Raw genomic sequence first — 26,552 nt, forward strand, 5'->3', positions numbered from 1 at the left:
TTCCAACATTTAGACATTAATTCTTTTTTTCATATTCATTAGCTGTCAGCATGCGCCTCTATCTAACATCTTTATTTTTGTTCTAACGTTCTAACAGATACCTTCTACAGTCGGCTTGCTCGGGCTCAATCGCTGTCGTGTATCTTTCTAGTTGCTGTACAACGAGTAGTTACTTTGCCTATTTCTTATTGTATTCACAGTCATTCTAGTGCGACTAAAATTCTATTCCATCAGCTAAATTAAATAAGTAGTTAATGGTTGACGCTGCGCCGCCAGCTGCTAATGGCCATTTTGCAATTGTCAGCACAACCGGCAATTGATTGCTTGGGGGCGGATTGCCGTAGCGATTGATTGAGGTGTTAGCTGATAGGCCACTGCCACGCGCTACTGCAGATTCTGGCAAAAAAAAAAATATTAATTTCAAATGCCTAATTCTTAAGGAGCAACTTTTTTCTAAGCCGTTTACATTTATATTTTTTACTATAATTATTTTGCATGCCTACACAAGAGGCATCGAAACGCACGCCAACCATGTCAACAAATCGACAACGGTTAGTTTTGTTACAAAAAATCTGATTGTCACGTCAACCCTAACATAAAAAAGCGTAGTTTAATTTTTGCATTTTCAAAAATAATTACTTTCTACTAAATAATACTTATCTTTTGAGGAAATTTGTGAGCAACAGCTGCCTTCAGCTAGTCAGTCAGTCACGTTAGCAATTTCTAGCGACCTTTGCGAATGCATTTTAATTACTATCTACATCGGTATAATCCGATCCACTCAATAACAAATTGTTTATGACGGAAAATGCATTCCTTTATAATTATTTGCATATTAGTAGATATTTTTTCGAATAATAAGCGAAGATCTCGACAAACGTGATGGGGAAAAGATTTACATACTATTTAACCGAAACCTCTTCTGGTTCATAATTTGTAAAGAGGAAATTAAAAACTAAAGGCTACTCGCGTGACTGTTGTAAATTATAAAAATATTAAAAATAAATGTAAACACGTAGTTTTGTGATTAGTTTTACACCTCCGGGCTTTAGTAATAACAACACTGCATGCGAGCGAAATTGTACTTTTCGAGTATAATTCTCGAAGTTGTATTAAAAACATTTCTACCACTCTCGAAACTCTTAACTTATTGGCTAAAATCATTTTCGTAGACTCGGCAGATTAAAGAATTCTTGTGGAAGATATTGTTTATTCATCTCATTTGGGTGGTAATATGAATTCAAAAAGAATTATATTTATACACTTTTCATAAATAATAAAGTTTCCAGGAATGTTAAAATCATATGGGCATATCCCCCAAAAAAAAAAAATAAACCAAGAGCGCAAAATTGAAACTGGTACAATTTATTTTTTTAAATTTAACAATAAAGCGTTAGTGTGCATATGCTATAAATATATAAGCATTTGCTATTTTTCCCAATTCTGGGCTAAAATATATACATAAGTTAAAAAAAAAAAATTGTTTTCCAAGACTTTTGATTAGTAATATTAACATTTTCCTTGGTGTATTTTAGCGTACTAAAAGTTATACCATGCAATTGTTGAAATTTCGAATTTTTCTATTAACAACAATCTTTTCACTCTGGATATAAAAAGAGCGAAGCGCCCTCGCATTGCATTGTTTGTTTTTATATTTAATTATATGTACATATATCCTATTGTCGCGTCCGTTATCAAAAGCCTTATTTATTGTTTTTATTGCACTGAAGCACAAAGCAAAGCGTTTAAATCAGCCATGGGCAGAGAGAGCTTTTACTCTGCTCGCGCTTTTACAAAATTTATAGAAAGCTTAAAAGAGCTTTGCCCGCGGGCAAGGTAGTGCCCAACCGAGGTTTATATATCTATATATATATATAGATCTGTTTCTATTCTGAAAATTCCCAATAATATTACCCTTTTTTTTAATAATTTTTTTCGTAGTAACTATATTTTATATAGGTCCGCCAAAGACCCCATAAAATGCAATAGAGGGAACAATAAAAATTCTTTAGTATTAAAAAATTGTTAAATAAACAATTGGGTTTTATTATTAGAAGTCTCCCGAAGAGAACCAATGTTTTCCGATCGAAAATTATTGATGTTCAAGAATTCTATGCCATTTCTACGAAAAGTTGTTTTTTCCCCATATAGAATACATTGGAAAAGTTGAAACGCTTTGCATGATCTCTAAATATTTTTTGATTTCCAAAAATAAAAAATAGGGGTATATTTTTTTCGATATATGTAGAACAATCATAGGGGGTGAGAGCATTAAAATTCCAAATTTACTTATTTTTGGACCACCCTAGTGTACATACATACATGTAGTAGCATAATGAGTAGCATTAACTTACCTGCGCCTCAGTCCCGACCAATAAATAACAGCAGGCCAAGAGCCAGCACATCACCGGCCACGTTAGCCAATTATGATTGAACATTTTTATGAATTTTGCTATATTCCTGAGTGGTGTGGGATTACAAAATGTCTCAATTTAACGGTGCAAATTAGAAAATGTAAAAACACAGTTTTCTTATGTTTAAATAACAACACAGTTAGCTGCAGATGCAGCTGAGCGCAGAGAATTTCCCAATTATGTTTGCGATGAAAAAGTTGCCACAACTAAATTTTATTTTCGAAATCTGCAAGAAAATATAAAATATATTAGAAGGCATTAATGGTGAAAACCGTTTTCGCAGTAACTGTGTCAAATTAGTATATGTACTTAACAGGCATTTGCTTAAAATTAAAAAGAAACCGTAAATTGCTAAATTTCAAATGTCGGCAGTTAAATTATACATAGCTGTGCAAATATATTTATTAATCTATCAATATTAGATACATATTTTGTATACATCTACCATAGCGCAGATTTGTTGGAACCTACAGAATTTAACTTCCAATTTTTTCAGCCGAAAAATCTCCGATATCGCTATCAAATTGTATTAAAATTTACTAATTAAATTAATAACACCAATCAAATAAAAAAAAAATTAACTAAAAAAGAATTGCGTCCGCCCGAGCAGGGACTTGAACCCTGGACCCTTGGATTAAAAGTCCAATGCTCTACCGACTGAGCTACCCGGGCACATACCAACCGTTCGGCTAATGCGTTATTTGAGCGTGACTCACCAACGCCACACCACTCATTGCTTGGCTATGCTATTTATAGAACTGTAAACAAGCGTACATATGTACACACATACATACAGATATCCAAAAATAGGCACAGTCAACAAGCAAGAACTCTGAGAACAAACTCATCGCTGAGCGTAAAGGTAGGCGTGCAAACAGACGTGGTTTGCTATTGAGTGTTTGTGTGACTGTGTCGCAAGACAAGGAGCAGTGTTGCCAGAATTTTTGAGCCAACCGGCAAAAAACGGCTAAACTGTTTCAACTAAAATTCACATTTGAATAAATCACAAGTAGAAAGTAAATTCATACATTTTTTTTTGGTTAACAAAGGTTATACGTAGCTAAGCTTTACATCACATGTCATGTTTGTATAACAAAGTTATGGCGTTTTCTTAGTCGTGTACATGCGCTGCTAAATTGGCTATCTGTTTGTTTTTGGCCCATAATATCATGGGTAAACTGGATGGATAAAGGAGATAAAGGTGGGTCAAAATATGTCGCTAAATTTTGGTGTCAAAATATGACATGATGTTATGATACATTTCGTTTATTTCATGACAACACTTTTTAATTTATACGAAAATGTGTGTTTACATAGGCATATAATTGACAAAACTATAAAAACTAACTAAGAGATACAGTTGCGGTCAAAATAATAGCAGCAAAATTAAAAATGATGCTGTTGGCATCTCATCTTTATTTTAAAATAATTATAGATTGGCTCTTAAAATTCATTAAAATTCGAATTTAATACGAAATACGGGACGTCGCGGCAAATACGTGACATTTTGTATGTATGTATCTCCAACAAACATTTATTTAATAAACTTACTATTTAGCTGTTAAATAAAAGTTTGTTTTAAAAATTGTTTTACATTTATATTGTTTTATACTGTTAAAAAATTTTTTCATTAAAAATATGCGCTATGTATGATATGTTATTTTTTCGATAGTATTTATCATCTTATTAAGGCATAGAGGTCGGCGTGCATTGTGGCATGGCTGCACTCTAAATCAACTTGAGCCCCTATCTCCTCTCTGTAGACCTTAAACTATAGCTAGGCCAAAGTGTTATCAGACAAAAATCTCTGACAAAGTAAAGTGACGCCAGGGAAATTTGGAAATGCACCGAAATATGCCAGTACAATACTATATGTACCCTGTTGTGATTACCCCTTTATTGTATTATTGCTCAAGATCCACTTTGTTATACACCGACGTGAACTGTCCCTAAAATTAAGCTTCCATTTGCGTGATCACTGTAGCGGGTTTAAATAGGAGTTTGCTGCCTTGAAGTCGGCTGCTATTTGCTCAGATAGCCAAACAGCTATGCACAAGCAGAATGTTGGTACATTTTCGAAAGTATGAAAGCTTTTCAGAGTTGCACAACGCCATCTGGCGCCAGTTGAGTTTCGTCCCAACGACTGCACCTTTTGGGTATTCTACATACATATATAATTTAGCTTGAATTTTTTTTAGTCAATAATGACTTAATAATAAAGCCAGTTGCGAATTCCAATCGTAGATAATTTTCTTAAGTACTCATTTATTTCGCCATCATTAATGCTTTTTGCTAATAAAATTAATTTGTCAGTTAATTGAGGAACGAGTAGCAAACCGGAGTAATAATTGTAAAACGGTTGTCTACAATGGTGCTGAAAGCACTAAATTGAATATTTTTTAAAATTGTTTTTAACCGAATTTTGTATTTGTAAGGCAATTAAATATTTGCAATTATAGAAATTAAACTTTTATTGAACTTATTTTTCGAATCTTTTATCATTATTTACACATAAGCAAAAAGTTGTCGGCAGATTGTAAAAAAATTTGTGGGAAACTCTTATTAATCACTTCATTTTATGGCAAAGCCAAAGCTTTTGAGTTGATTTGCCGTCTGCTTTATATAAATTGTGCTTGTTTGTATGAAGGTATGTCTGTCCATTTGGTTTCCGTTCAGATTTCAATAAGGCGATAAGAACTAAAGTGAATGCAAACATTTTTTTATTGTGGCAAAAATGCGCAAAGGAATGAACAATTGAATTGACATTTGTAGCTGCTCATTTTTAAGAATCTGCAAAGATGAATAAATAAAAACTATACAAATTTCATTTTTTTTTTGTTTATTAACATAACATTAATGTGTTATGTATAATTTACTGTGCCTACAAAACTTTTTAAAGTTGATATATTTTTTCAAAGTAATTGTAATAATTCGTCGGTCATAGTCTCTGTATTTGTACGTATGTACGCATCCAAATACTACCTGCCTGTGGCACAACCAAGCAGGGCAGAGCACATGCCTCCAATTGACCACAAGTAGCGATCAACTTCCAGCAGAGGAGTTACCCACACTATGTACATGCATACATATGTACATATGTAGTAATACGAATAAATCTAACAGCTCTATCGGACAAATTGCCGAAGAAACTAATAGTTTTATACAGCATATCCGCTGACAAACAAGCTGCTCATACATATTTGGTTAGCTTTAGCCGAATATCTCGCAATAGTTGAGGCAGCAGCGCGTGCGTACGCGCATGCGCGCCAAATCAGACAAATTATTGATTAAAATTAGTGAGCCTTAAAACTAAGAAATATAAAGAAGAAAAAAAAAATCAAAGTATGCGAACATAAAAATAAATACAAAAGCTGAGTGTGATTAAGATGGCGCGATTAAATTGAAGTGTCTGGTGTTGGTTGCCGCATCTCCAATGATGGTGAATGCACATAAATAGCTGAGTTGCCGGCAGTCGCGCCAGCGGTCAAAGGCCATATCGGAAGATGTTGCTTGATTGTAAATTACATAGCCGAGAATTAAGAAGCTGTTGTAATTCACTGCATTTTTTTTTTTTTATCGATTAAGCCAACAAATATTGGAATTAGTAATTATAAATATTTATTAGAGGCGGGTGGAATTTTGATAAACAGATCAAAGTGTGGCGTAAATAATTTTTCAAAACAAAAATTTTTTTAGATAATTTTCTTAGCTACTTTTTAACTTTCCGGATCATAAAAATTAGCATTGAATATTGACTAAGGTTATGGTGGGCACAAATTTTAGTTTTTAGTGCTCTTTTACTTCCTCCACGCGTCACACGGGTCATAAATAAATTTCACACTCGAGGCTACTGAGGAAGGCTGCAGTTAAATTTTGATATATTAAAAAAAAAATTCAAATATGCTTATTTACAAACACTTACAAATTTTTATGATCGGCGACACAAACAAAATTCCATAATTAATAGATATTTTTATGAAATTTTACATTTCCGCGGAAATTGCAATGTTTGTTTGCATGTACATATGAATGCATATATATGTGTACATATGTATGCGCGCACCTCTGTATATTTTTAATTCACATAGGTACTTCTGTTTTCGCAACTATGTATTTTGAGAGGCTATGAATTAAAAAAAGTCTCTAATTTCCTCATAAATTTTTAACTTCGATGCTTTTATGTGTGTATGCGCATAATTGTCTTTTGTCAAATGAATTTACACACAAAAACTAAACACATTTTAACTAAGAAATTGCAGACATTGTTTGTAGAGTTTTTTCAGGCTATTCTTGGTAAAAAAGTAAAAAAAACATCAGCAATTTTTAATTCAACGTTAAGAACAAATTGGCTATTAAAGTTGACATGTTTCTTAAATTTTTAATTTGCGGCGAAAGAAGACATATGTACCTACATACATACATCTTAAATACAATTCTAATAAATATTTAAATATTTTAATGTTATTCTGAAGGTTTGTGGCTTCAAATTAACGACAAGTAGATAATTATAAATTTTCTTGCCTGTAAAATGAAATATATGTATGTACATAATTTCCTCCAAAAATCTCATTATTTCATATATTTGATGAAATATTTCAAAACATTTTTTTGCAAATGTTTTAAGCTAAAACACGTCTATTATTTGAGGAAGTTTCTTGGAAAAGATATTTTTAAAAACTAATTTTATTTATAAAAAAACTAGATTTTTTTTGGTATTTTCAAATCGGTGCAGCTCACGTAAATCGTAAAGTTTTTGCGAAATATTTTGGCAGAAGTCTAAAAATATAATACATAACGAAAACAATAACGATTTGTATGAGGATTGAAGCACTCTAGTGTACATATCACGATTAATTCACGAAAGCCTTATTTCACAGATTTTCAAAGTCTTATTACCAAAAAAATGTGACATAGTGAAAACCAGTCTTAACTCGCTTTCTCGAATAAACTCTTTCGACAAATGCACCACTACATGGAATACAAGGGAGGTAGAATTTTACTTTCTTTAAATTGGCACCATTCGGCAAACAAATGAAAACTTTTCATATAAATATTTGTCATATAAATTTGGCAACTCTTCGTTATTTCGTTAACCAACACTCTTCAGAAAAATCACATCACGTTCAGTCACTCTGACCGATTGACTGAGAAATATTCCAGCGCGCGTGAGGAAGTAAATAGTAGAATGTGAATTACTATTTTGCAAGTAAAGCATAAAACAAGAGACCGGTAAAATTATTTTCATTCAAGCCAGTTCAACGGCATAAAATTTGCACACTAAACAGATTTAAAATTCAAAAACTTGCTTTTTTTACGAAAACCTGCGTTTTAATTTCTACTATAAATTTTCATTGCATTTTATTTGAAACAAACAAAGCTGCCTGTCTAGTTTTCAGTAAACAAAAGTTTAGTTTGATTTTTAGGCAATACATCTACTAGATAAAAGAACAATTTCAAGTGGTAAAAACTTAACGATCTGATTCTTATGCATTTACTTTTCAATATTCTTCTACATATATTTCTCCAATTGCATTTATAAGTAAAATGAGTATTCGTATATATATGTATGAATTAGGGATGTTGCGAATGTGGAATTTTAGACATCCGCGGATGCCAAGTATTTTTAGGAAATAATTTAGGTGAGGTTAAGAAATAAATTAGCTGATTTAGATAAATAAAAAATGGAAAAGTTAGAAATTTTTAATAATGTTTTTTTTTTTTTTTATTTAGTACTTGAATTTAAAAATAGGAAGATTGTATTTAATAAAAAGTAATGTTGCTGCCTTTTCGGGTTACAGCCCGACCCTTTAGGTCGCAAATCCAACCTACACCACTATAAAAGTACTCGCCCGAGGCGACAAACTTGAAACTTGGCTAGATTGTAAATTCTTTTCGATTGACACTCCATTGACTTGTAGTTATATTTAATGTTTTTTTATTGCGGTGCAAAAATTCCTTTTTCAGAATCACATCGGGGCTGCAAATGTGGGATGTATGCTCTTGACTTTCATCTTCACAATCTAGCATCATGGCGGGATGGTTTTTTAAACACCGTTGTTTTCCAAAGAATTCTTCATTCTCATTCCTTTGGTTGTTTCAGAATTTGGAGACCCTGCAACGTCATCAGCGTTTTTCGCTTTTAGTTTTGGTAATGCATTTCTAGTCCTTCCTTCTGAGACTGGTTTGATAAATGTGTGCTTATAGCGAGGTACTAATTTGCAGGGTTGGGCACGCTGCACTAAATTTTCAATGCACTGAACATTTCCATACTATACCAACGATAACGAAGGATCTCACTCTTTGACTTTAAATTACAAGAGAAGAGGAACATAGGTGGACAGTTTTAATGTAGCATCTCCACAGGCAAAAAATATTGGCTACAATTTGTCATTTTGTTTGCCAAATATACATTTTATTAGTGCACTTGCACAATATTCGCATTCGAAAAAGCTCCGCATTGATTATTGTGGATGCGAATGTTAAAATTAATGCGGAAGCTCTGCGGCTGCGAATGCGAATGCGAATATGCGCAACAACCCTGGTATGAATGTATGTACATATGTATGTATGTATGTACAAGGTTGCAAATTGGACTGAACTCAATGGTTAATAGTTTGCCATAAACTTCTATTAGCAGAGAGAGTGGAGTATTTGTTGTCATTCATGAGCATAAAAAAAAAATTGAAGAATCTGATGGCGATAAATTTTTTTTAGCATCTTTAACTAAGATTTATTTCCGCTGCATAATAAAGTGAATAGAAACGAGCTGAAAAATGTGCAGCATAAAAAAAAAAAAAACTAATTTCTTATCTCAGTTATGTGGTGTTACCGAAATGAATTAAGTCATCACTGGCGTTCAAAAGCCACCAACCACCTAACCTTAATAGTAATTAGTAATTAAATAACCTTGAAATTGGAAGCTGTTTACAAAATGTCTAAAGTATTTGCTAATGGCAAATCCTAAATTAGTTTAAAATGGCACTAATTTCCAACAAATTATTAAAAAAGTCTTAATTGTCCCATTTGACAAGGTCACATCAAAAAATTGCATATTTATTTATCGAGTAATTCAACTACTAATGCAGATGGAGTGTTTAATACAATATGTACCACTCTGGTCCCTACTGATAAGTTTTTATATTTATCCATGTAATTGGTGGTATTTTTTAATGGCTTAGAAAAGTATTGGATGTGGTCCAAGTGACTTAATTTCCCTGATCCCTGAGTTCTCTTTACCAAAGCTGGATGCCGGATGGATTTGAAGCAAAATATTTTGGTAGTTTTTTTGCTCCAGGCTTACATAAAGGCGAAATGTTCAGGAAAAAGAAAAACAAAACCTCCAAAATGGACATCGAGAAAAAACTGGGGGTTGTCACGATTAATCATTTTAGCCGCAAATTATATGGGGATCTGCTAGTGCGTCTTTGGTTTACGGAAGATTAACGATTATTAATTTTTAGTTATTAGTTTAGAGTTCATAAAGTATTTTTATATGAGACACCTTTGACCACAGTCTCTCCACAAAGTTACCAAAAACGCGCGAAGTCATACCTACATATAAATAATTTCTACTCTAGGCTAGGAAAAATGATTTTTGTACCATTGAATTTGATGTTAAAATGTTATTGAGTTCGTGAAATGGATACCTCGAATTATAGATTCCTACAACACCGATTTCCTGTGCCCTTTGAGTTCTACTAAGTATTTCCACTTTGCTCAGAAAACAAACTTAAAAGCCTCTGTTTCGACATGTCCACAATGCATGCGAACTTTCGAACTAACAAAATAGCCAAAATGGTGGTTTGGAAATGCAGATCAGCATGACGGACATCTCACTACAACTACGACTTGTGATCTGCTGAGGAAAATTGGCGAAAATAACACAGCCATAATAAATGATCTATGAAGCAAGCGAGACGGCAATTGCCTATATGCTAGTTCAGCTCTCCAGAGAAGACGATTGATGAACTTGGTATCCCCACTTTTTAACCACCTTAACGAAGATATCGGAGGTGAAGCTATTGACACTACTATAATGACACGTTGGAACAGTCCCTATTAGAAATATATATGTATATGTAAGAGTTCATTGACAATGGGCAAATATGCTTTCAAGAGGAAGTATGAAAATTTCGAACACTCCTTCCTAACCTAACCTAACCTAACCTGGGTCGTGCTAAGACACCAAAAAGGTTTTTTTCGAAAAACCTTGGCAAAATTCTTATCGACGCCAACCTTTTATTTTGTTTTCTAAGTTTCACTTTAAAATTTTTTAAAATATTTAATGCCGCTTTATTTATAGAAAAGCATTCAAAACAAATAAGTTCAATATGTATGCACGTCTTCTTCGTATTTTAAAGTTTGCTGCATTTGCTAAAAAAATATTTCCCAAATGCTCACAATTAAGTAGCCTAATTAAATAATAACAACTAAGCAAATAAAAATTATAAATATACGCAATCAAATAATACAACCGCCCATTCATTTGCGTGACCATGTCTCATCATCAATCATCGCAGTATGGTGTTCGTATGTAGTAGTAATTAATTCAATTTAATATACTTTTACTCGCATTGATTAGCTTCTTGTATTGAGCTGTAACCCAAATATCTTTTTTTTTCTTTCGAACTTTGTTGTTTTTGTGTTATTGCAAATTGAATGGTGTAAAAAGGCAACCGAAAAGCATTACATATACGACATAGTGAGTGACATAATGACAAGTTTACCACATATTGATATATCTTAACTCTAACAGTATAAAACCAAGTTTAAAACTTTATTAAAACTTTTTAATGAAGCTTCTTATAAAGATTTTTAGTATGCAATTTTGTAGCCCATTCAATTCAAATGTGTATCAAATTCAGTGAAACTCCCTTCCTAACAAGGTGTCATATGACCCGTACCGAGGGTCAGTGGTGCTTCGAATACATCTGTTATATTTAATTTTTATTTTTTTGCCACTTGTGTGACCAATTCTGAATGGTTCATAAAAAAAGGTCATCTTCGTTGGGATAAGTTAATAATTCACAGGGAAGCCTCTTGGATATAACTCTATATAAAGTTATGGTTAATACCAAAATAAAAACTCCATAAATCGGAATTCCAAAAAGTTTCATAAAAATTGTGTACTCCTTAATTAGGTTATCGGGCTGCCTCCCTAAATGGAGGCCCACTTAGACACGACTGGGCAGTTCGTTGTTGTTACTCTTTTAATGTGAGTAGGTATGCAGTCTTTCTGCAGATCTTTTCTAAAAATGGTAAATATAGAGTCAACGAATATACAAAAAAAAAAACTAAAGTGCGTCCGTATTGCAAAAAATCTACATATATATATACGTAAGCTATATAAACTTTTTAAACTAGTGGTTAATTTCGAAGTTTTCCCATTTGTGATAAAAAAAAATCAATTTAAACATTTCCTTAATAGGGCTAATGATAAATTTCCACTAAGCATTAATTGCCAAATTAAGTAAAAGACGTTATTTGTAGTGATGTGCTGAGTCGATACATTGAAGTATTGATCGATACTCGGTACCGATTTAAAAAGTATCCAATACTTTCGATACTCGGTACCGAAACGTTTGGGCTTCCAATTAGAACTCATGTAGACCAAAAATAAAAAGGGTTTAGGGGAGGCTAACCTATCAAAAGAAAGTGTAGGGGCTAATAGAGGTTTTAATTTCCATAGCCACAATGCAGAAAAACTCTTCTTTATTTGAAACATTTTTTTCTAAATAAATCGGACGATGTTATCTTTGTGAGCCTGAAAGACTTCCTTCACCCGTCAAAGCATTTTTCGTAAATTTTAGATCTACGAAGGTGGAAACTGATAAAACGGTATTTTACTGTTGCACAAAATATCAAGAAAGCGATGAGAGTGTTTTGATCGGTGGTTTCCACATTGCTTAGTACAAATGTTCAACTTTTCGGAAAGTATCGTCTTACACGTACTTATTGTGAATCATTTGCATAGTCGAAGTATGGTCGATGCAACTTTTTTTACAGACATTCTGTTGAAAATTATATCAAAGAGCTGCAATTATGTATTGGGTACCGAAGAGGAAGTATTGGGCACCGAAATCTTTCTGAAGTATTGGGTACCGAGTATTGGGTACCGGTAGTTCAGCACATCAATAGTTATTTGATTAAATATATGAATCGATCTTGGAAGATGGAATTATTTTTTGCCGATTTCTTCCAGCATCGGTTATTTATATTTCGATTCGAATCGATTAAAAAATTTATTTTCTCTATTTCGATCTGGCATCTCTATTAGGCACTTGTCAACCCAGATCTATAGTCTGATAGTAGATGTCTTATAAGGACCCATAGAGTCGTATTTGGTACTATTTGACAAAGTGGAACTGTTGGAGATGTCGCAGTAGTTGCATCTGGGCAACCCCGCGCATAATTGTAGAATGGTCCCTATAAAGCGATTAACAAATATCCATTTGCAAATTTGCATTCATTTGTACATACTTCACCACCTTACTCACCGTAAACTCATCAATATAAGAAAAAAATATGCTGGAAGCAAATTCTGTTACCATGCCAAGCTACACCGGTAACCTAGATTTAGTAAAATATTTCATAAAATTAAAATATTGGATTTAGGACCTTTTTCGTCATTTTTTATAATTGTTTTTTTTTTTTTTTTGTGAAACAAAGGCAAACTCAATCAATCATATCTTAAAATTTACTACCCGGAGAAATAAATAATATTGATATTTTTGCATGTGTGCACTTTTAATACAGTTAAACTCAATTTGTATCTCATTTAGCCTAGAAAATGGGTAAATTGTAAAATGTACGCACAAAAAATGTAGCTCAACTACTTTTTCCTTTAAAGTTTCGCACCACTTTAACTTAACTAATCTTTGATCCGCTGTTTTAATTTACTCAAGCCTCATTAGCCACCGACTGTTTAATGTATGCAAAATTGTCAAGGTCATACCAACCCGTCCACCGTCGTTCTCAGCTTTCAATTGAATAGGAAAAAAGTAAGTTTATAGATGAGAGTGGTTAATCTGATAGTCATCCAGTGAATGAGTTTTAGTTATATATATACAATATGTGCATTAAATTTATAAGAATGGCAATAAAGCAAACATCGAGTTCAAAATTGTAGGCAATAAATTGTATTCGGTGGATATTCGAAGACGAGTTGTCGACACTGTGGGAAAAATTGCATTCTACATTTTTGAAAAAAAAAAAATAAAATAAAAATAGCAAAATAATCTGCAGCGTAGCGTACATTAAAAGCGAGCATAATTAATCATTTCAAATGCAAACGCAATGATATTTAACTAAGCAACATACAACAAAAAACAACAACAACAATCATACAGTAGAAGAAGCAGCTTAGATGCTAATCTCCGACGCATCGCAGCAGCAGCAGCAAATCTCGTTGGGAGGCTGGCTCTGTGGCGTGGCCATTACTGCTGGCTGCGTTGTTGTTGTTGGCTGGCATTAACAAGATGACAACATGTTGCATTGCAATGCACTGGATATGGTGTGCGTTGCGCTTTGCAGCGACCGACGACCGACGACCGACGACGTCACCTCTCGTGACCTTCAGACGTGTAACATCTTTTCGACACCGGCAGGCAGCAGGCAGCAGGCAGCCGATTGCTGGTAGTCAGCGGCAGCTGAATGAATGATTGGCAGACAGTGGCTAAGTGGCCTCGGTAACTATTAAAAAAGTGATTGTAGATTGAAACTTTCGTGTCTTTTCGCTTATTGCATCTGTCGCTACGAGTTCTTGTTCTAAACGTTGCATTGCGGTTCAAGTTGCTGCAATGAAGCGTTTAGCATTTTGCGTAACTAAATCAAATTAAAATGTAGGCTTTGGCGACACCGACGCAACGCACAGTAGTTCCATGGAGCGAGGGCGTCGGAGCAGGGGTGGGTTTTTAGTGCGCGGTGAGCCGAAACGCAAGTCCCACACTTTTCGGCTTTCCACGTGCGCACAGAGTGTAAAAAGTAGCAGCGCGAACATCTTTAGCGGCTGAAAAGATGACAAGGCCAACATGTTGATCAAACAAATCAGAGCTGCACTTTAGGTGGTGGCGGCGACAACGCATCGTAAAAACGTCCATTTAGGCTTTAATTACTTATGATGCTTACGCGCTATCGTTCACTTTTTGCTTGTTTTTTTCTCAATTAATATTTTTCGTTGATGCGATTATTTTACTTATTTATCGTATTTTAACTCGTAATCTGCTTAGCGTGTGTTTACGCAACTTTTGTTGCTACAGTGGAGTTGTCGAAGCGGGAAAGAATTTTAAGATACCTACATACATACACAAATGTCTGTACGTATAAAAATATATTAGCGGAAAATTGTTGTTTTTAATTTTACCTGAAAGAATAACAGGACTACAACAACAACATTTCGGCAATCCTGCAAATAATACTTTGCACCCTTATTCCAGGGCTAGAAAATCAGCTTTCTGCAGGTATGTATTACAAAGGGATTAAAAAAGAAAACCTAATTTCACTCCACCTTAATAAACATAAATGGCTTATTCCAAAAAAAAAAAAATATAATGGGTTTAAAGATCTTTATAAAGTGACATTTTCATACAAATTTTTGATTTCTAAAACAATTAAAGTCTTCTTAATTGTTTATGAATTCGGGTGATAGTCTATAAGCCACTTACTCGACTCTAAAAAATTCAAAGAAATAAAATACATTTTCTAAGAAATATGTTCAATCCAAGCTCAAATGTCCTCAATGCCTCAAGGCATTGGCTGGCGCACGAACTACTTCCAGACTGGTTCGGCAATGCAAGTCTCGACTACACAAATTATGTCGGAAATCAGAACGATTTTGTCTTACTCATAGTGCCAGGTCACTTGGAAGTGTCCAGAGAGGGTTAACACCAGGTATTTCTCGGTCCGCAACCAGTTATAGCCCTCCCACCTTGGGCCATCGAAGCCACCGTCAGAAACCGGGTTAAAATTTCGCTTTGAAATGGCTGGGAGACTGGCAGGCTTGGAGAGGATACAGGTGGGCGTAACTTATGTTGCTCTCAATATCGGAGGGTCACACAACTTGAGGGACTGTTTACTGGACTGTGATCGGCACACATGACAACGCCAATTGGCCTTCCTGCACCTCTGCATGGATCAGGTATGCGATTTAATACAACAGGCCTTTGTCGGGAAAACGTGAGCATGTAGAACCGACTGTTCAGATAAGAATATACCACCCGATGAACCATACCCACTTTACAAATGTAGTCTTTTATAGAGTGGCCATTCATCGAGAGTCGATCAAAACCTTCGACAACTCTCATCCCTTGAATTCTATCATCGGAAACCAACGCTACCCATCGCAGACGAAGCGCTCAAGTTGCGCCGTTACGCTCGCGATACTTTGACCCAACTCCATTTGGGATATTGTAGCAGTTTAAATTTGTTTGTTAGAATTTGCAATATCAATAGAATTTTAATAATAAAGTAGTTATAAAACTTAAATGGAGATCATTGAGGTCAGAAAACTCAAAAAATTGAATAATATGACGCATACGCTTGAAGCTGCACCACACAATTTTGGATATATACATACATATATATATACTTAAGTGTGCAAATATGCATAAAATTTAAATGGTTATTTCGCATTAATATTTACACTTTTGGGAATTGCAACTTTGTTTACACATTCGCATGGCAATAAAGGCAAGGCTTTATTTTCCCGCGGCGCTGAAATATACAAAGCTGTTATTATCGACGACGCAAAAGGAAACACACATGTCGAAAGATATTTCGAAATTTCGTATTTCATTTATATGTATGTATGTATACAATATATGCATATGCATACATATTTCAATTTTTATATATTTGAGTGCGCATAGCAGAGTAAGAGTAAGCAAAAAGAAACGTCGCGAACGGAAACGGAAATCGTTCAGCGAACAAACCGAAAATAAAGCAAAATATACAGATGCATACAAATATATATGTGTACATATGCAAATAATAATTTTTAATGTAAAATTAAGCAAGCAAATAATATAACTTAACGAACATAAATAAGCTAAGGATTAAAATGCAAACACACAAACGTAATCACCCATACAACTCAATCATTTTAGGTGCAACCAACCACTTAGGTTGAAGTGAGTAAGTGTGGGTGCGCAATGACTTGGATATAAAACTTTTAATTTATATCAAAGATTATAAATAATAAATACCAATTGCGAATTCTTCAATTATTCAAACATTTAATATTCGATTTCAACAGTTTGGCATGCGGCAGAACTGGTTGATCGGCAGATAAATTATTAACTCTAAAAAGATAAATTCGCAAGATGTGAAATCTAAGCGCAAATGTATGCAGCTAAAATGTCACACCGTTTGATAGAATGAAGAATTTGTTGTGTTTCTTTGACGTTATCTAATGACGAATATAACGAGTTTAGGCATTGCCATTAGATTATGTTGATGCTATTTATTTCCACTCACTCTACAGGAAATTTAATATTCTTCAAAAATTCATCGGTTGCCATGAGGAACATGGAAATCGCTTTTCGAAAAGTTTGCAATACTGAATATGTTCTGCACAAAGTAGCGACGATTAATACTATATAGCCAAATGTTGAATACGTATTTTAAAAATAGACAACAAGTTTTTAATTTAAAGGTAAACATTACCATTCGTACGGCGATAATAGATATAAATGTTTTTATGCTATGTGTCATTTCCTATGCTATGTGTGATTTTTATCGAAATTGACTTTATGATGCGAATTTCCTCTACACCCACCAACGCATCAGCTAGTAAAATATTGTAGCTGAATTCCCTATAATTACGCAAACAATCTACTATATGCAAAAAATTACTATATTGCGAAATTATCGTGTGTGCCATACAAATATATTTCGTACTTAGTAAAACAAAATATTAAAAAGTTTTGAAAAGTAGAAAAAATGGCCTCCTGAAAATTTTGGTTTCTTGCACATACGATAATTTCGTGCAAAGGGGTCGATATGTACTATACATATTGTCTATTAAAAAGTGATTAAATATGGGCTGATCCTTAGGTAAACGACATGTACTAGTACATTAGTGGTCCTAAAACAATTTAAGTCGGAATTTTAATGCTCTCACGCTTAAAAAATATTTAAAGATCGCTCAAGGCGTTCAAAATTTTCCATGTATTTTATATGGGGATAACACATTTCTCGTAGAAGTGGTATAGAATTCTTGAAAATCAATATTTAAATAGTGAATTCAAGTTCACTCAACTCGAAATTAGGTGCCCATCAATGACACATCAGAGAATGCCTGACTTCAGTTCTCATCGCATCAGATTAGTTCATTAACAAGTTTCTTGGGGCATCAGGCCGTATATATATATCCGACAAGACATTTTATAGCAAGACAGGGAACTCTTGAGAAGTTATCGCCGAGTATAGAGAAGCTATGGATGTATGTAGACCGCTTCCGGGCAGAAGGAGATTTAGTCAAGTTTGAGGATGCTAGATGAAAGCCTATGACTACAGTGTGGCTAAATCCTTCTGTCCACAAAAAAACTAAGGGCGATGTTTTGAGCTTTTAATACTTACTTTTTTCATAAGAAAAAAAAGTTAACGAAATATACACGACGAATAGTAGTCCAATTGAAATTTCAAATATCTATGTATGTGTCGGAAAATAGCATAAACCCGGCTGTAAAACAGCTAAAATGGCAACACTGCTGCCAAGTCGGTGAAATTTTTCGTACCCAGTAGGCATTCATTTTACTCCATTATTTATGTGTCAATCGAGAGAAAGAGTCAATCATTTAGCCAGTAATCGACAGGACAAGTGAGCAGAGTTCATGGAAAATTCAAATTTTGGCTGCATTTATGTATGTATATGTAAATATATCCTAATAAGTATACATAATGCTGTAATATATGTACGCATGTAAATCGATACTTAACTAAAATTGACAATGAGGGTTTTTCATCGGCGTAGCCAGAATGAAATTTAAGGGGGGGACTCGACCCTATTAAGCTGGTATTTCAGGGTACTATTTTATATATATATATACGGAAAATTTGAAAGTTAGGGGGCTGGAGCGCCCCCTTGCCCCTACCTGGCTACGCCCATGGGGTTGTTAGTAAAGTGCTTTCGCACCAGATGTTTAAAATGCAGCAATTAGAGTGCGACATTGGCCATTCCGGTGATTTTACGCTCAATTCCCAAATTGGCCATAGCAAATCTCCAAAAATCACTAGCACAATCAATGACAGCGGCGGCTCAGCGAAAAAAAAGCACCGCTCTTGGACTAACAATTGCATTAACACCATACAAATGCGCCTATGGTTGATTTCTTTTTATATCGCAAATCCACGCTCGACACTTAGGGTCAAATGGCAGACTTTTGTGGTCTGAAGACTGTCGGCGGATGCGATTTAACTTAAATGCGCCACAATGGAGTTGGAAATGCATTCGACATTTGATTTTTATTTTTTTGATTCCGACGTTACAGCGATGCACGCTCGAGCTATTTATCTACCATGAATGATTGTAAGGGAAGTGGTTGGTTTCGGATTGAATGCTGCAATCAAGCGAGCCAATAAATTAAAGCGAATACTTTAAATTAAAGTCGAACAAGAGTGATGTGTGTGCAACTAAAAGCCGCCGCTGGGGTACATAATGGAAAAGCGCCAATATCAATCAGCAGCGCACCGATGCGCCAGCCAGTTCACAGGCGATGAAATGAAGTCAACAGCTACATACATACATACAAATAGTTGTATTTGTGTATGGGGATGTATGTAGGTGGTAGCGAATGCCAATCGGTGCTTCTCTGAAACTTGCTCTGCTTGAACTGCGACTGAATGACACACAACATTGTTGCTATTGTTGCTGCTCGTGTGTGAAAATCGTCTAACGTTACCGCATATCTACCGCCAGCGGTGAGTTTATTAATTGCTTAGCGAAATTGTAGTAAATTTCTATCAATTATTGTCATTTGCAAAACCATCGCTGCTGCCAAAGGCATGCAGCAGAAAAGTGGTAGCCATTAATTAGACAGATTCCGGTTGACTTATTCACGAATTAATTTCCAAACAACGAATTTCTTGGGCAATCACACGATATGGAAATAAGTAAAGAATGTTAATCCCGAGAGCCCGGTCTTTTTGAGGTCCTGAAAATCGCGGGATTCTTGCAAATAATCCCGGGATTTTCGAGATTTGTAAAATGCACTGATGGCAATAATAGAAACTCCTTTTGTTGAGCAGTATTGACTTTTTTTTTAAACTTAATAATTAATATTTAAGGGCCAAATATAGTAAAATTGCGTTTTTAGTTTTTCACTCTGACGTCAGTAATTCAAAAATGATTGAAAAAATATTCAGTGAAATGTGCTTAGAGAAGAAGTATGGGTATCAAATTAAAGAGGAAATTCTGTAGAATTTAATCAGATTCAATTTTTTTGGTGCATAAGGACTGGTAAATATTGACAATACCCCTTTAAAATTTTATCCTTGAAATTTTACAATATTTGTTTTTGAAAAAATTATATGTTAAGGACTTATATAAACTCGATATCATCCTCGAATTTTGTCCTTCTAACGTTAATAGCTTAAAAAATTACCTTGTCGTCCTTGTGAATCCCAAAAACTTGAACTTTTTTTAATTCTAAATCCTGACGTCACACAGTGGGAGAAATGGTCAATCTAGCGGCGCTCTCAGAATTACTGCCGTCAGGTAGATCATTTATATGTAAAACAAGGTTTTTGACCTCATCATCTATTTCAATGTGATTTTTGGAGTACTTGGAGGTGCTTTTAGACTTAGATGTAATAATAGGATCTGAAGAAACTAAAAGAGTGTGTATTAAGTCTTCCATTGTATTCAACCTTGAGTTTTTTCGCGTATGGTTCCGTCTATAACTGCGAAAATCTTTATTTCTTGCCTCAAGTGCCTCTTCTGACATCATTCCTATTGGTAGCGAAACTTTTTCAATAATATCTGCTCCGTGTATTAATATTTTATGTACAGATGGAGGCATATAAAACCAAGGATATTCGGAAACAAATAATTCTGCTGTATTCCAAGCATATATGCGAAAAGCCTCTATGTTAACTGCATACCCACATGCCATAGTACGCAAAATTATACCAAACCTTTTTATAAGTTCTACTTTTACGCCAGTTACTGTAGAGGCTAAAATTGGATGCTGGAAAAATATTCTTGCAGTATTCCCAGTGTTTGTATTGCCTGATCCTTTCGTGGGAATGTCCACCAATATACCCATTTTTTCTTTTAGCTCAAGTTGAATCTTTCTTTTGGTTTGCTGAGCGATTTCTTTATGTTCTCCACGAATTTGCCTATTTTGTATGGGTATTCTATAGGCGATATGAATTATACACTCAAAGCACCGTATCCAAGCATGGAGTGTTGACAATCCGTACTCATACAAGTGCTCCTGTGGTTGTCTCAATTGAACATTATTTAGATTATTCATGAATTTTGGTGTTGCTCCACAAATTCCACAGGCCTGCGATGATGAGCCCGCTAAAGTGTTAAAAACTTTCCCATCAATCATTGTTAAATGGAATTCATGTACTACTTCGAAAAAACTCAACTTTGTCGGAACAATGCTTACAATTTGCCTTTTAATATTATCTATCTCAACCTTAACTAACTCCGCTGACTCTTTTTCAAAAATTATTTTAATGGGTCTGCAGAACCGAGTTGAAGAAGGCCTGTTATTTTGCCATAGAACAGCGTCTCCTTTTTTAATTTGTAAAGGCACAATACATACAGCAAATAAATACTCATCAGTTATTTCACAATCAGAAGCACTAAAACGTTGACGGTAAGTGGAGTGACCACTGCTGCCGTCACAGCCCCATTTAAATATTGCTTTTATGCTGTCATTAATATTGGCTGCAGTCAAAACACCTTCAAAAGATTCGGAAAATCCTTGTACTATACGTGCAACAGTATGGTCTACAAGACTTTGCAGGGCAACTTCCGCTGAAAGTTCAGTTACGTGTATGCCACTGGGGTAACACTCTGTTTTAGCCTTAAGTAAAATATCGTAGCTTGGATAAATATTGCAGTTTCGTTCTTTGGCACCATATTGCATTATTTTGTACGACCTTTTTGAGTATCCGCCATCTATATAAAGAGATAAAGCTTCCTCAGGTGTATACGGAATTGGGGTTTTTTGTTCAGAGCTTACAGACTTAAGCATTTTCGAAGCAGTCGAACTTTCTTCAAACAATTTTGAAACAACCTGTTAAGCATTTCTTTTTCCAGCTTTGTAAAGACTTACGCTTGCCGCTACCATTAACTCTTGGTTAGGTGTTTCGTTAACAACTGATGCAATTTTTTTTTTGAGTTTTCATTGTACACTCTGAAAAAGGTTTTTGTATACGGTGATGAACAGTTGGCTTAGAAAAAATTATATTTTCATCCAACCATTTCTTATTTCGCTCTTCGAACACTGACATAACCCTATGACATTCTTTCCACTTTTCTACAAGTTTGCTTATGAAATTTCTTAATTGTTTTTGAATTTTGCGAGTTTGCTCTTCACTATACTTTGAGCGATCAATGACGTTAGAAAATATATGATTTTCAACCATTAGAAATTTTTTTTGTTGGTACTGGTTCACTGTGCCATATTAAAAAAAGCGTGCGTTTAGACTCTGCCATAGTATCTAAAAAAGGAAAAAAATCAGTAACTTGCAAATACTTGCAGCCAATTTTTGGACAAGACGTAGACCACAACATATTTTAACAAATTATATAAACATTGAATCGAATCCCATCGAATCCACCACACTTATTTTCTACGGAACATTGGATTACACATATAAAAACACTTTGATATAGGACAATTTCTTTTTCCATTGTAAAGATCTAAAACATATATTAACAGACCACAATGACTTTTTTTTTTATTTAACACATACCAAATAATAATAATTAAGTCACAAATCTTATTACAAAATTTTATATTTAAGTTTTTCAGTTCAACAAAAATTGCACTTAAAAATAGGTAAATAGTAATTATTGCACTTGCTAAAACATGTGTTAAATTCGAAAGCTCACAGATATGCGAATATTTGGAACAAAACAAAAACGAAAACAGAAAAGACCCCGTTAGGAAATAAATTTTCAATAAAACAAACAAAATTTGGAGAATTCTGAATTTAAAAATTTCGCTAAAGCGCCGCTAGATTGACCATTTCTCCCACTGTGCGTCAGAGGGAAAAAATAATAACGCCACTTTAAATAAAAATTAGGTTTCAAACCCATTTATTTATTAATTATTTTATGAGAGGAGGGATAGAAGTTGTTGAAAAGTAATGAATATCTAAATCCCGGGATCGTAAAAGGCGAAAAAATTAACATCCCTATTGTGGTTGTGAGTGCTCTTAGTTTTGTTCTGCCTCTGCCCTCGATTCTTCCTCTACTCTACGTAATACAACGGCACGCCTTCTTCTACTTCTCATAGCGCACCCATACGCTGACCATTACGTTTTTATGTTTGCACTCGCCCATAACTGTCAACTGCAGCAAGTCTTCGCACAAGTTTATTCACTCATTGGTATGTTAATGTGGCGGCAAGCATAACAAGTTTGTTGCTCAAGTCTTCTGTTTCTGATGTTCACATGGAAGGCATGGAATTCTAAAATTCTCATCTAGCTTTGTGTGGTATATACATATGTATGTATGTGTGTGTAGAGTGGGTGCATTTTTTAGCTATTACGTCACATGTGTATGGAAATAATTTGGCTTTTGTGTGAGATAGATTTTGTGAGCGTAAAAACTAGAGCAATCGCATCCAAATAGATGTGATAAATATCAATAAATTATGCAAAACATATGGTTGATAGCTAAGCAGTAAAATGTTGAGTTTAGAACAAAATTTTAAGCCAACATATTGCAACAGCTTGCGAATAGTATTAAGTTTGTTTACCACAAGAAACATTTACTATCAGCAACACTGACAACAGATTTTTTTTCGTGATCTTATCTGAAAACTCGCATCGGTGTCCCACTGAAACATGGCTATTTAAATCATAGTTTCGGCTGCAACACTCAACCTTCGTAAACTATTTGAGGTATTGCATCTTCCTCTGATGGAACTGTGTCAAAATTGCTGCTGTGGCCACAAGTATTGTTTCTTTGGCGGAAATTTGAATGAGCTTTTGCGTGTCTATAATTTATCTACGTTTCATCCTCAACAACCAAATCAGAGGAAAATAGTTGCATTTTGTTTTTGTCTTCATAATTGTGAACAAGTAAGGAAAAAAGTTGCACAAAAGGATGACTTTGCAAGCAGCGCAACTAAAGTTAAACTGTTGGCGCCCAATTCGCTGTCATAAAATCATCTTCATTTACACTTTTTTGTTCTTCTTACAGCCGCATATTTATTATTTGTATGAAGCAATTTTATATTTTCTTTTGTTTGTGGTAAACAGTTAAAGCGCTGCTTTGTTTTGGCGTGTTGCAATTTAATATACTGCCATTGAGATTTTTATTGTTTATATGGCGTATACTTTATAGCACCGTTAAATTGAATGGATGTCCCAACAACACATGTCAAGCACTCTGGGTAAAATTTTCTTAATTACTATCAAAGTGGCAGACACTATTTTTTTTTTGCTTATGCAATGCCTCTGTTATTTGAAAAATTATGAATTTTTTAATACCTCAGTCAAATGTAAGAATTATGGAAAACTTGTCTAAAGTTAATAGTGTCTATACTATTTTTTAATTGCTTCAGTGATTGTAGTTTTTATTTGGTCTAAATATTCTCACATTCGAGTGAAACGAAATATTTAGCCAGTGTTACTTCAAATCGGAGCACAGCTGAAAAATATGTGGAACAAGAAGAGTGCAAACATCCCCGACGTCATAATTTTTCTTGGCGACTTAATGACTAGGGTGGAAAGAGAAAACACATTTGGCCTTCGAGTTGGAAAATTCAGCCTTCAGGGATGGAACAAAAAAAAAGAAAAAACCCCATAGCAGTCTACAAGGCTCAATTGATGGCACTGGACGCTGGGACCAATCTCAAACAAACTTACTGGGTCTTAAGTATCATCTTAAGTAAGGAAATAGACGCAGTTTTTCATCGACTTTAGAACCGCTTTTGATAGCAAGAAGACAACATGATGAGCAAGACGAGAACAACCTTCACCTCTATCTAAATTGAGAAGACCTTTTTGGATCGTTCAAAAGAAAAGTAGATTTAGTTTAGAACAGAAAAAAATAAAAATAGGTTCGGCAATAAGTAGTTTATAGTGGAAGGCAACGATTTTGTGCTCAAGAGCAGAGTAATATACACGGCTGTAGACAAGGAGTCCGTGCTATCGCCTCTTTTGGAAAAACTGCCAACTTGGGGAAGAGTGCCTATCACAATACAAAGACTCGCTAGCCTCAACAACGTCCCACGACAAGGTCCAACAACGAGAAATTATGGTATTATAATCTACACCGATGATTTGTAAAAACCCTACAGCTAAAGAAAAATATTTGTTAAAAATATGACGAAAAAATCCGATGTCTCTCTTTTCTAAATATCCAGGAATTCATTTTATCCATCTACCTTGTTTCACTCAAGGATGGAAAAAGGATTTCCCCTGGTCTAATTTTGAGGGATCTACAGATCAGAATGTCATAAAGCTGGCCAGATAACTGCAACGTACTTTAAGGTCTTATACAGAAAAGTAGAACTCTATCAAGGAAAGTCACTAAAGCGGTAGTGAAAGTAAAGAATTGAGTCACGATAATGCCTCTTTTTCTGCATCCTTACGCACAGCAATATTTAAGCGGGCTAAAAATCCTAGAGATACCTACACGTGGCACGTACATAAATGCAGATCATCGGGGGGATGACTCCCAACAACAACGAACAAAGTTAATGAGTCCAAACAGCCGTAAAAATGAGCTTTAGGCCTACTGAGATGACTATGTAGTCGCCCACGAATATAATAGAAGAACCAAAAACAGAAGAATCTGCATGCAATTGGTACGAACACAAGTGAAGGAACTTCGCTTAAAGTATAGACAAACTTCGAAGAGTTTTGTTTTGGTACAAAAGCACAAACCAATAAAATATGCATAAATGGGGTCATAATTTTTTGGACACAGCTTAATTTAAAAAATTTTTTCATTAGTCACTACCTACCTATATTCTTTTTTTATACTTTGCTGATTAGAAAGTTAAACTCTTAGTTACATATTTGTGTGTATAGTTGCGTGCGCACGTACCTTTTTAATTTACTTTTATCAATTGCAAATATCTTACAAATAGAAAACCACTTGAACTATTAACGACTACAGAGAAAACGTTTATCAATTAATTGGCTATTTGCTTTAGTCGTTATTTCGAGTTATTGGTTCAATTCAAGTCCAATGCAATCAGTAACCCGCAGACCTAATTCGCGCCGTATGTTCACCCCCACAAAGAAATATAACCCGAAAGTTGTTCCAGATGCCATTGGTGCCACTCAATCAACAAACAATTAATTTGAGTTTGATGACTTTCGCTTTTGCTTCTCAAATAAATTACACGAACATCCGGCGCCGCTGTGTATTTACATAAATATTATTCTTTTCATTTTCATTTGTGCTTTCAACAATTTCTTAAACATTTGCTCGCCATTATTGCTTTGGTTTATTGACCTTTTTTCGACACCACCAGCGTCTCAGCGTTTTGAAAAGTTGAGAATAATGGATAAATAAAACCAGCGGCAGCCGTTACGAAATTTTTGAACAACAATGGCGATTGGTAACCCGAAGTTCCTGCTGAAAGCAAACGCTGCTGCGCTGTGTACTTTTTCGTTGAATTTGGCTTTGGTAAGCGCTATGTATTCGTGTAACTCGCAAAATAGGGATTATGTGGTAATATTGCACTTTCATTTTTACACAATTAAATTGATCAAAAATTACTTAATTTCCTTGCCACAATGCAAAAAGCTGTTTATGAGTTTTTTTTTTTATTAATTTTTTTTGGTTTATTTCAAACTTTTTTTTCAACGGCAACCGATTCGCACACATGCGCCATGTTTTTCGTTGATTTCCGCTAGAGATATTAAATTTTAGTTATTTAACTGGAGCCTTTGATAGGTTTTTGTCATTTGCGTGAATCTTCTTTGTTTGAGTAA

The 26,552-nt window shown here is 34.5% G+C and overlaps 1 protein-coding gene and 1 non-coding gene across 5 annotated transcripts in view; both read right to left on the minus strand.

Annotated features, from left to right (window-relative positions):
- The window catches only part of LOC118736412 (uncharacterized protein PB18E9.04c), an 81,240-nt gene that overhangs the window by 49,448 nt on the left and 5,240 nt on the right, over positions 1-26,552 (minus strand). For 3 of the 4 annotated variants that reach the window (XM_036466524.1, XM_036466509.1, XM_036466516.1), the window contains exon 3: positions 2,355-2,640. The exons of the other annotated variant lie outside the window; for it this stretch is intronic. In XM_036466524.1, coding sequence (XP_036322417.1) covers positions 2,355-2,438 — 84 coding nt within the window. In that variant the 5' untranslated portion in view covers positions 2,439-2,640. The remainder of the gene's footprint in view (positions 1-2,354; positions 2,641-26,552) is intronic. 4 annotated transcript variants of the gene reach the window in all.
- On the minus strand, positions 3,014-3,086 carry Trnak-uuu. Its single transcript has one exon. It is a non-coding gene; the product is annotated as a tRNA-Lys (tRNA).

This window comes from Rhagoletis pomonella, unplaced genomic scaffold, assembly GCF_013731165.1.
Source record: "Rhagoletis pomonella isolate Grant_MI unplaced genomic scaffold, Rhpom_1.0 Rhpom_scaffold_00001, whole genome shotgun sequence".
NCBI classification, from domain to species: Eukaryota; Metazoa; Arthropoda; class Insecta; order Diptera; family Tephritidae; genus Rhagoletis; species Rhagoletis pomonella.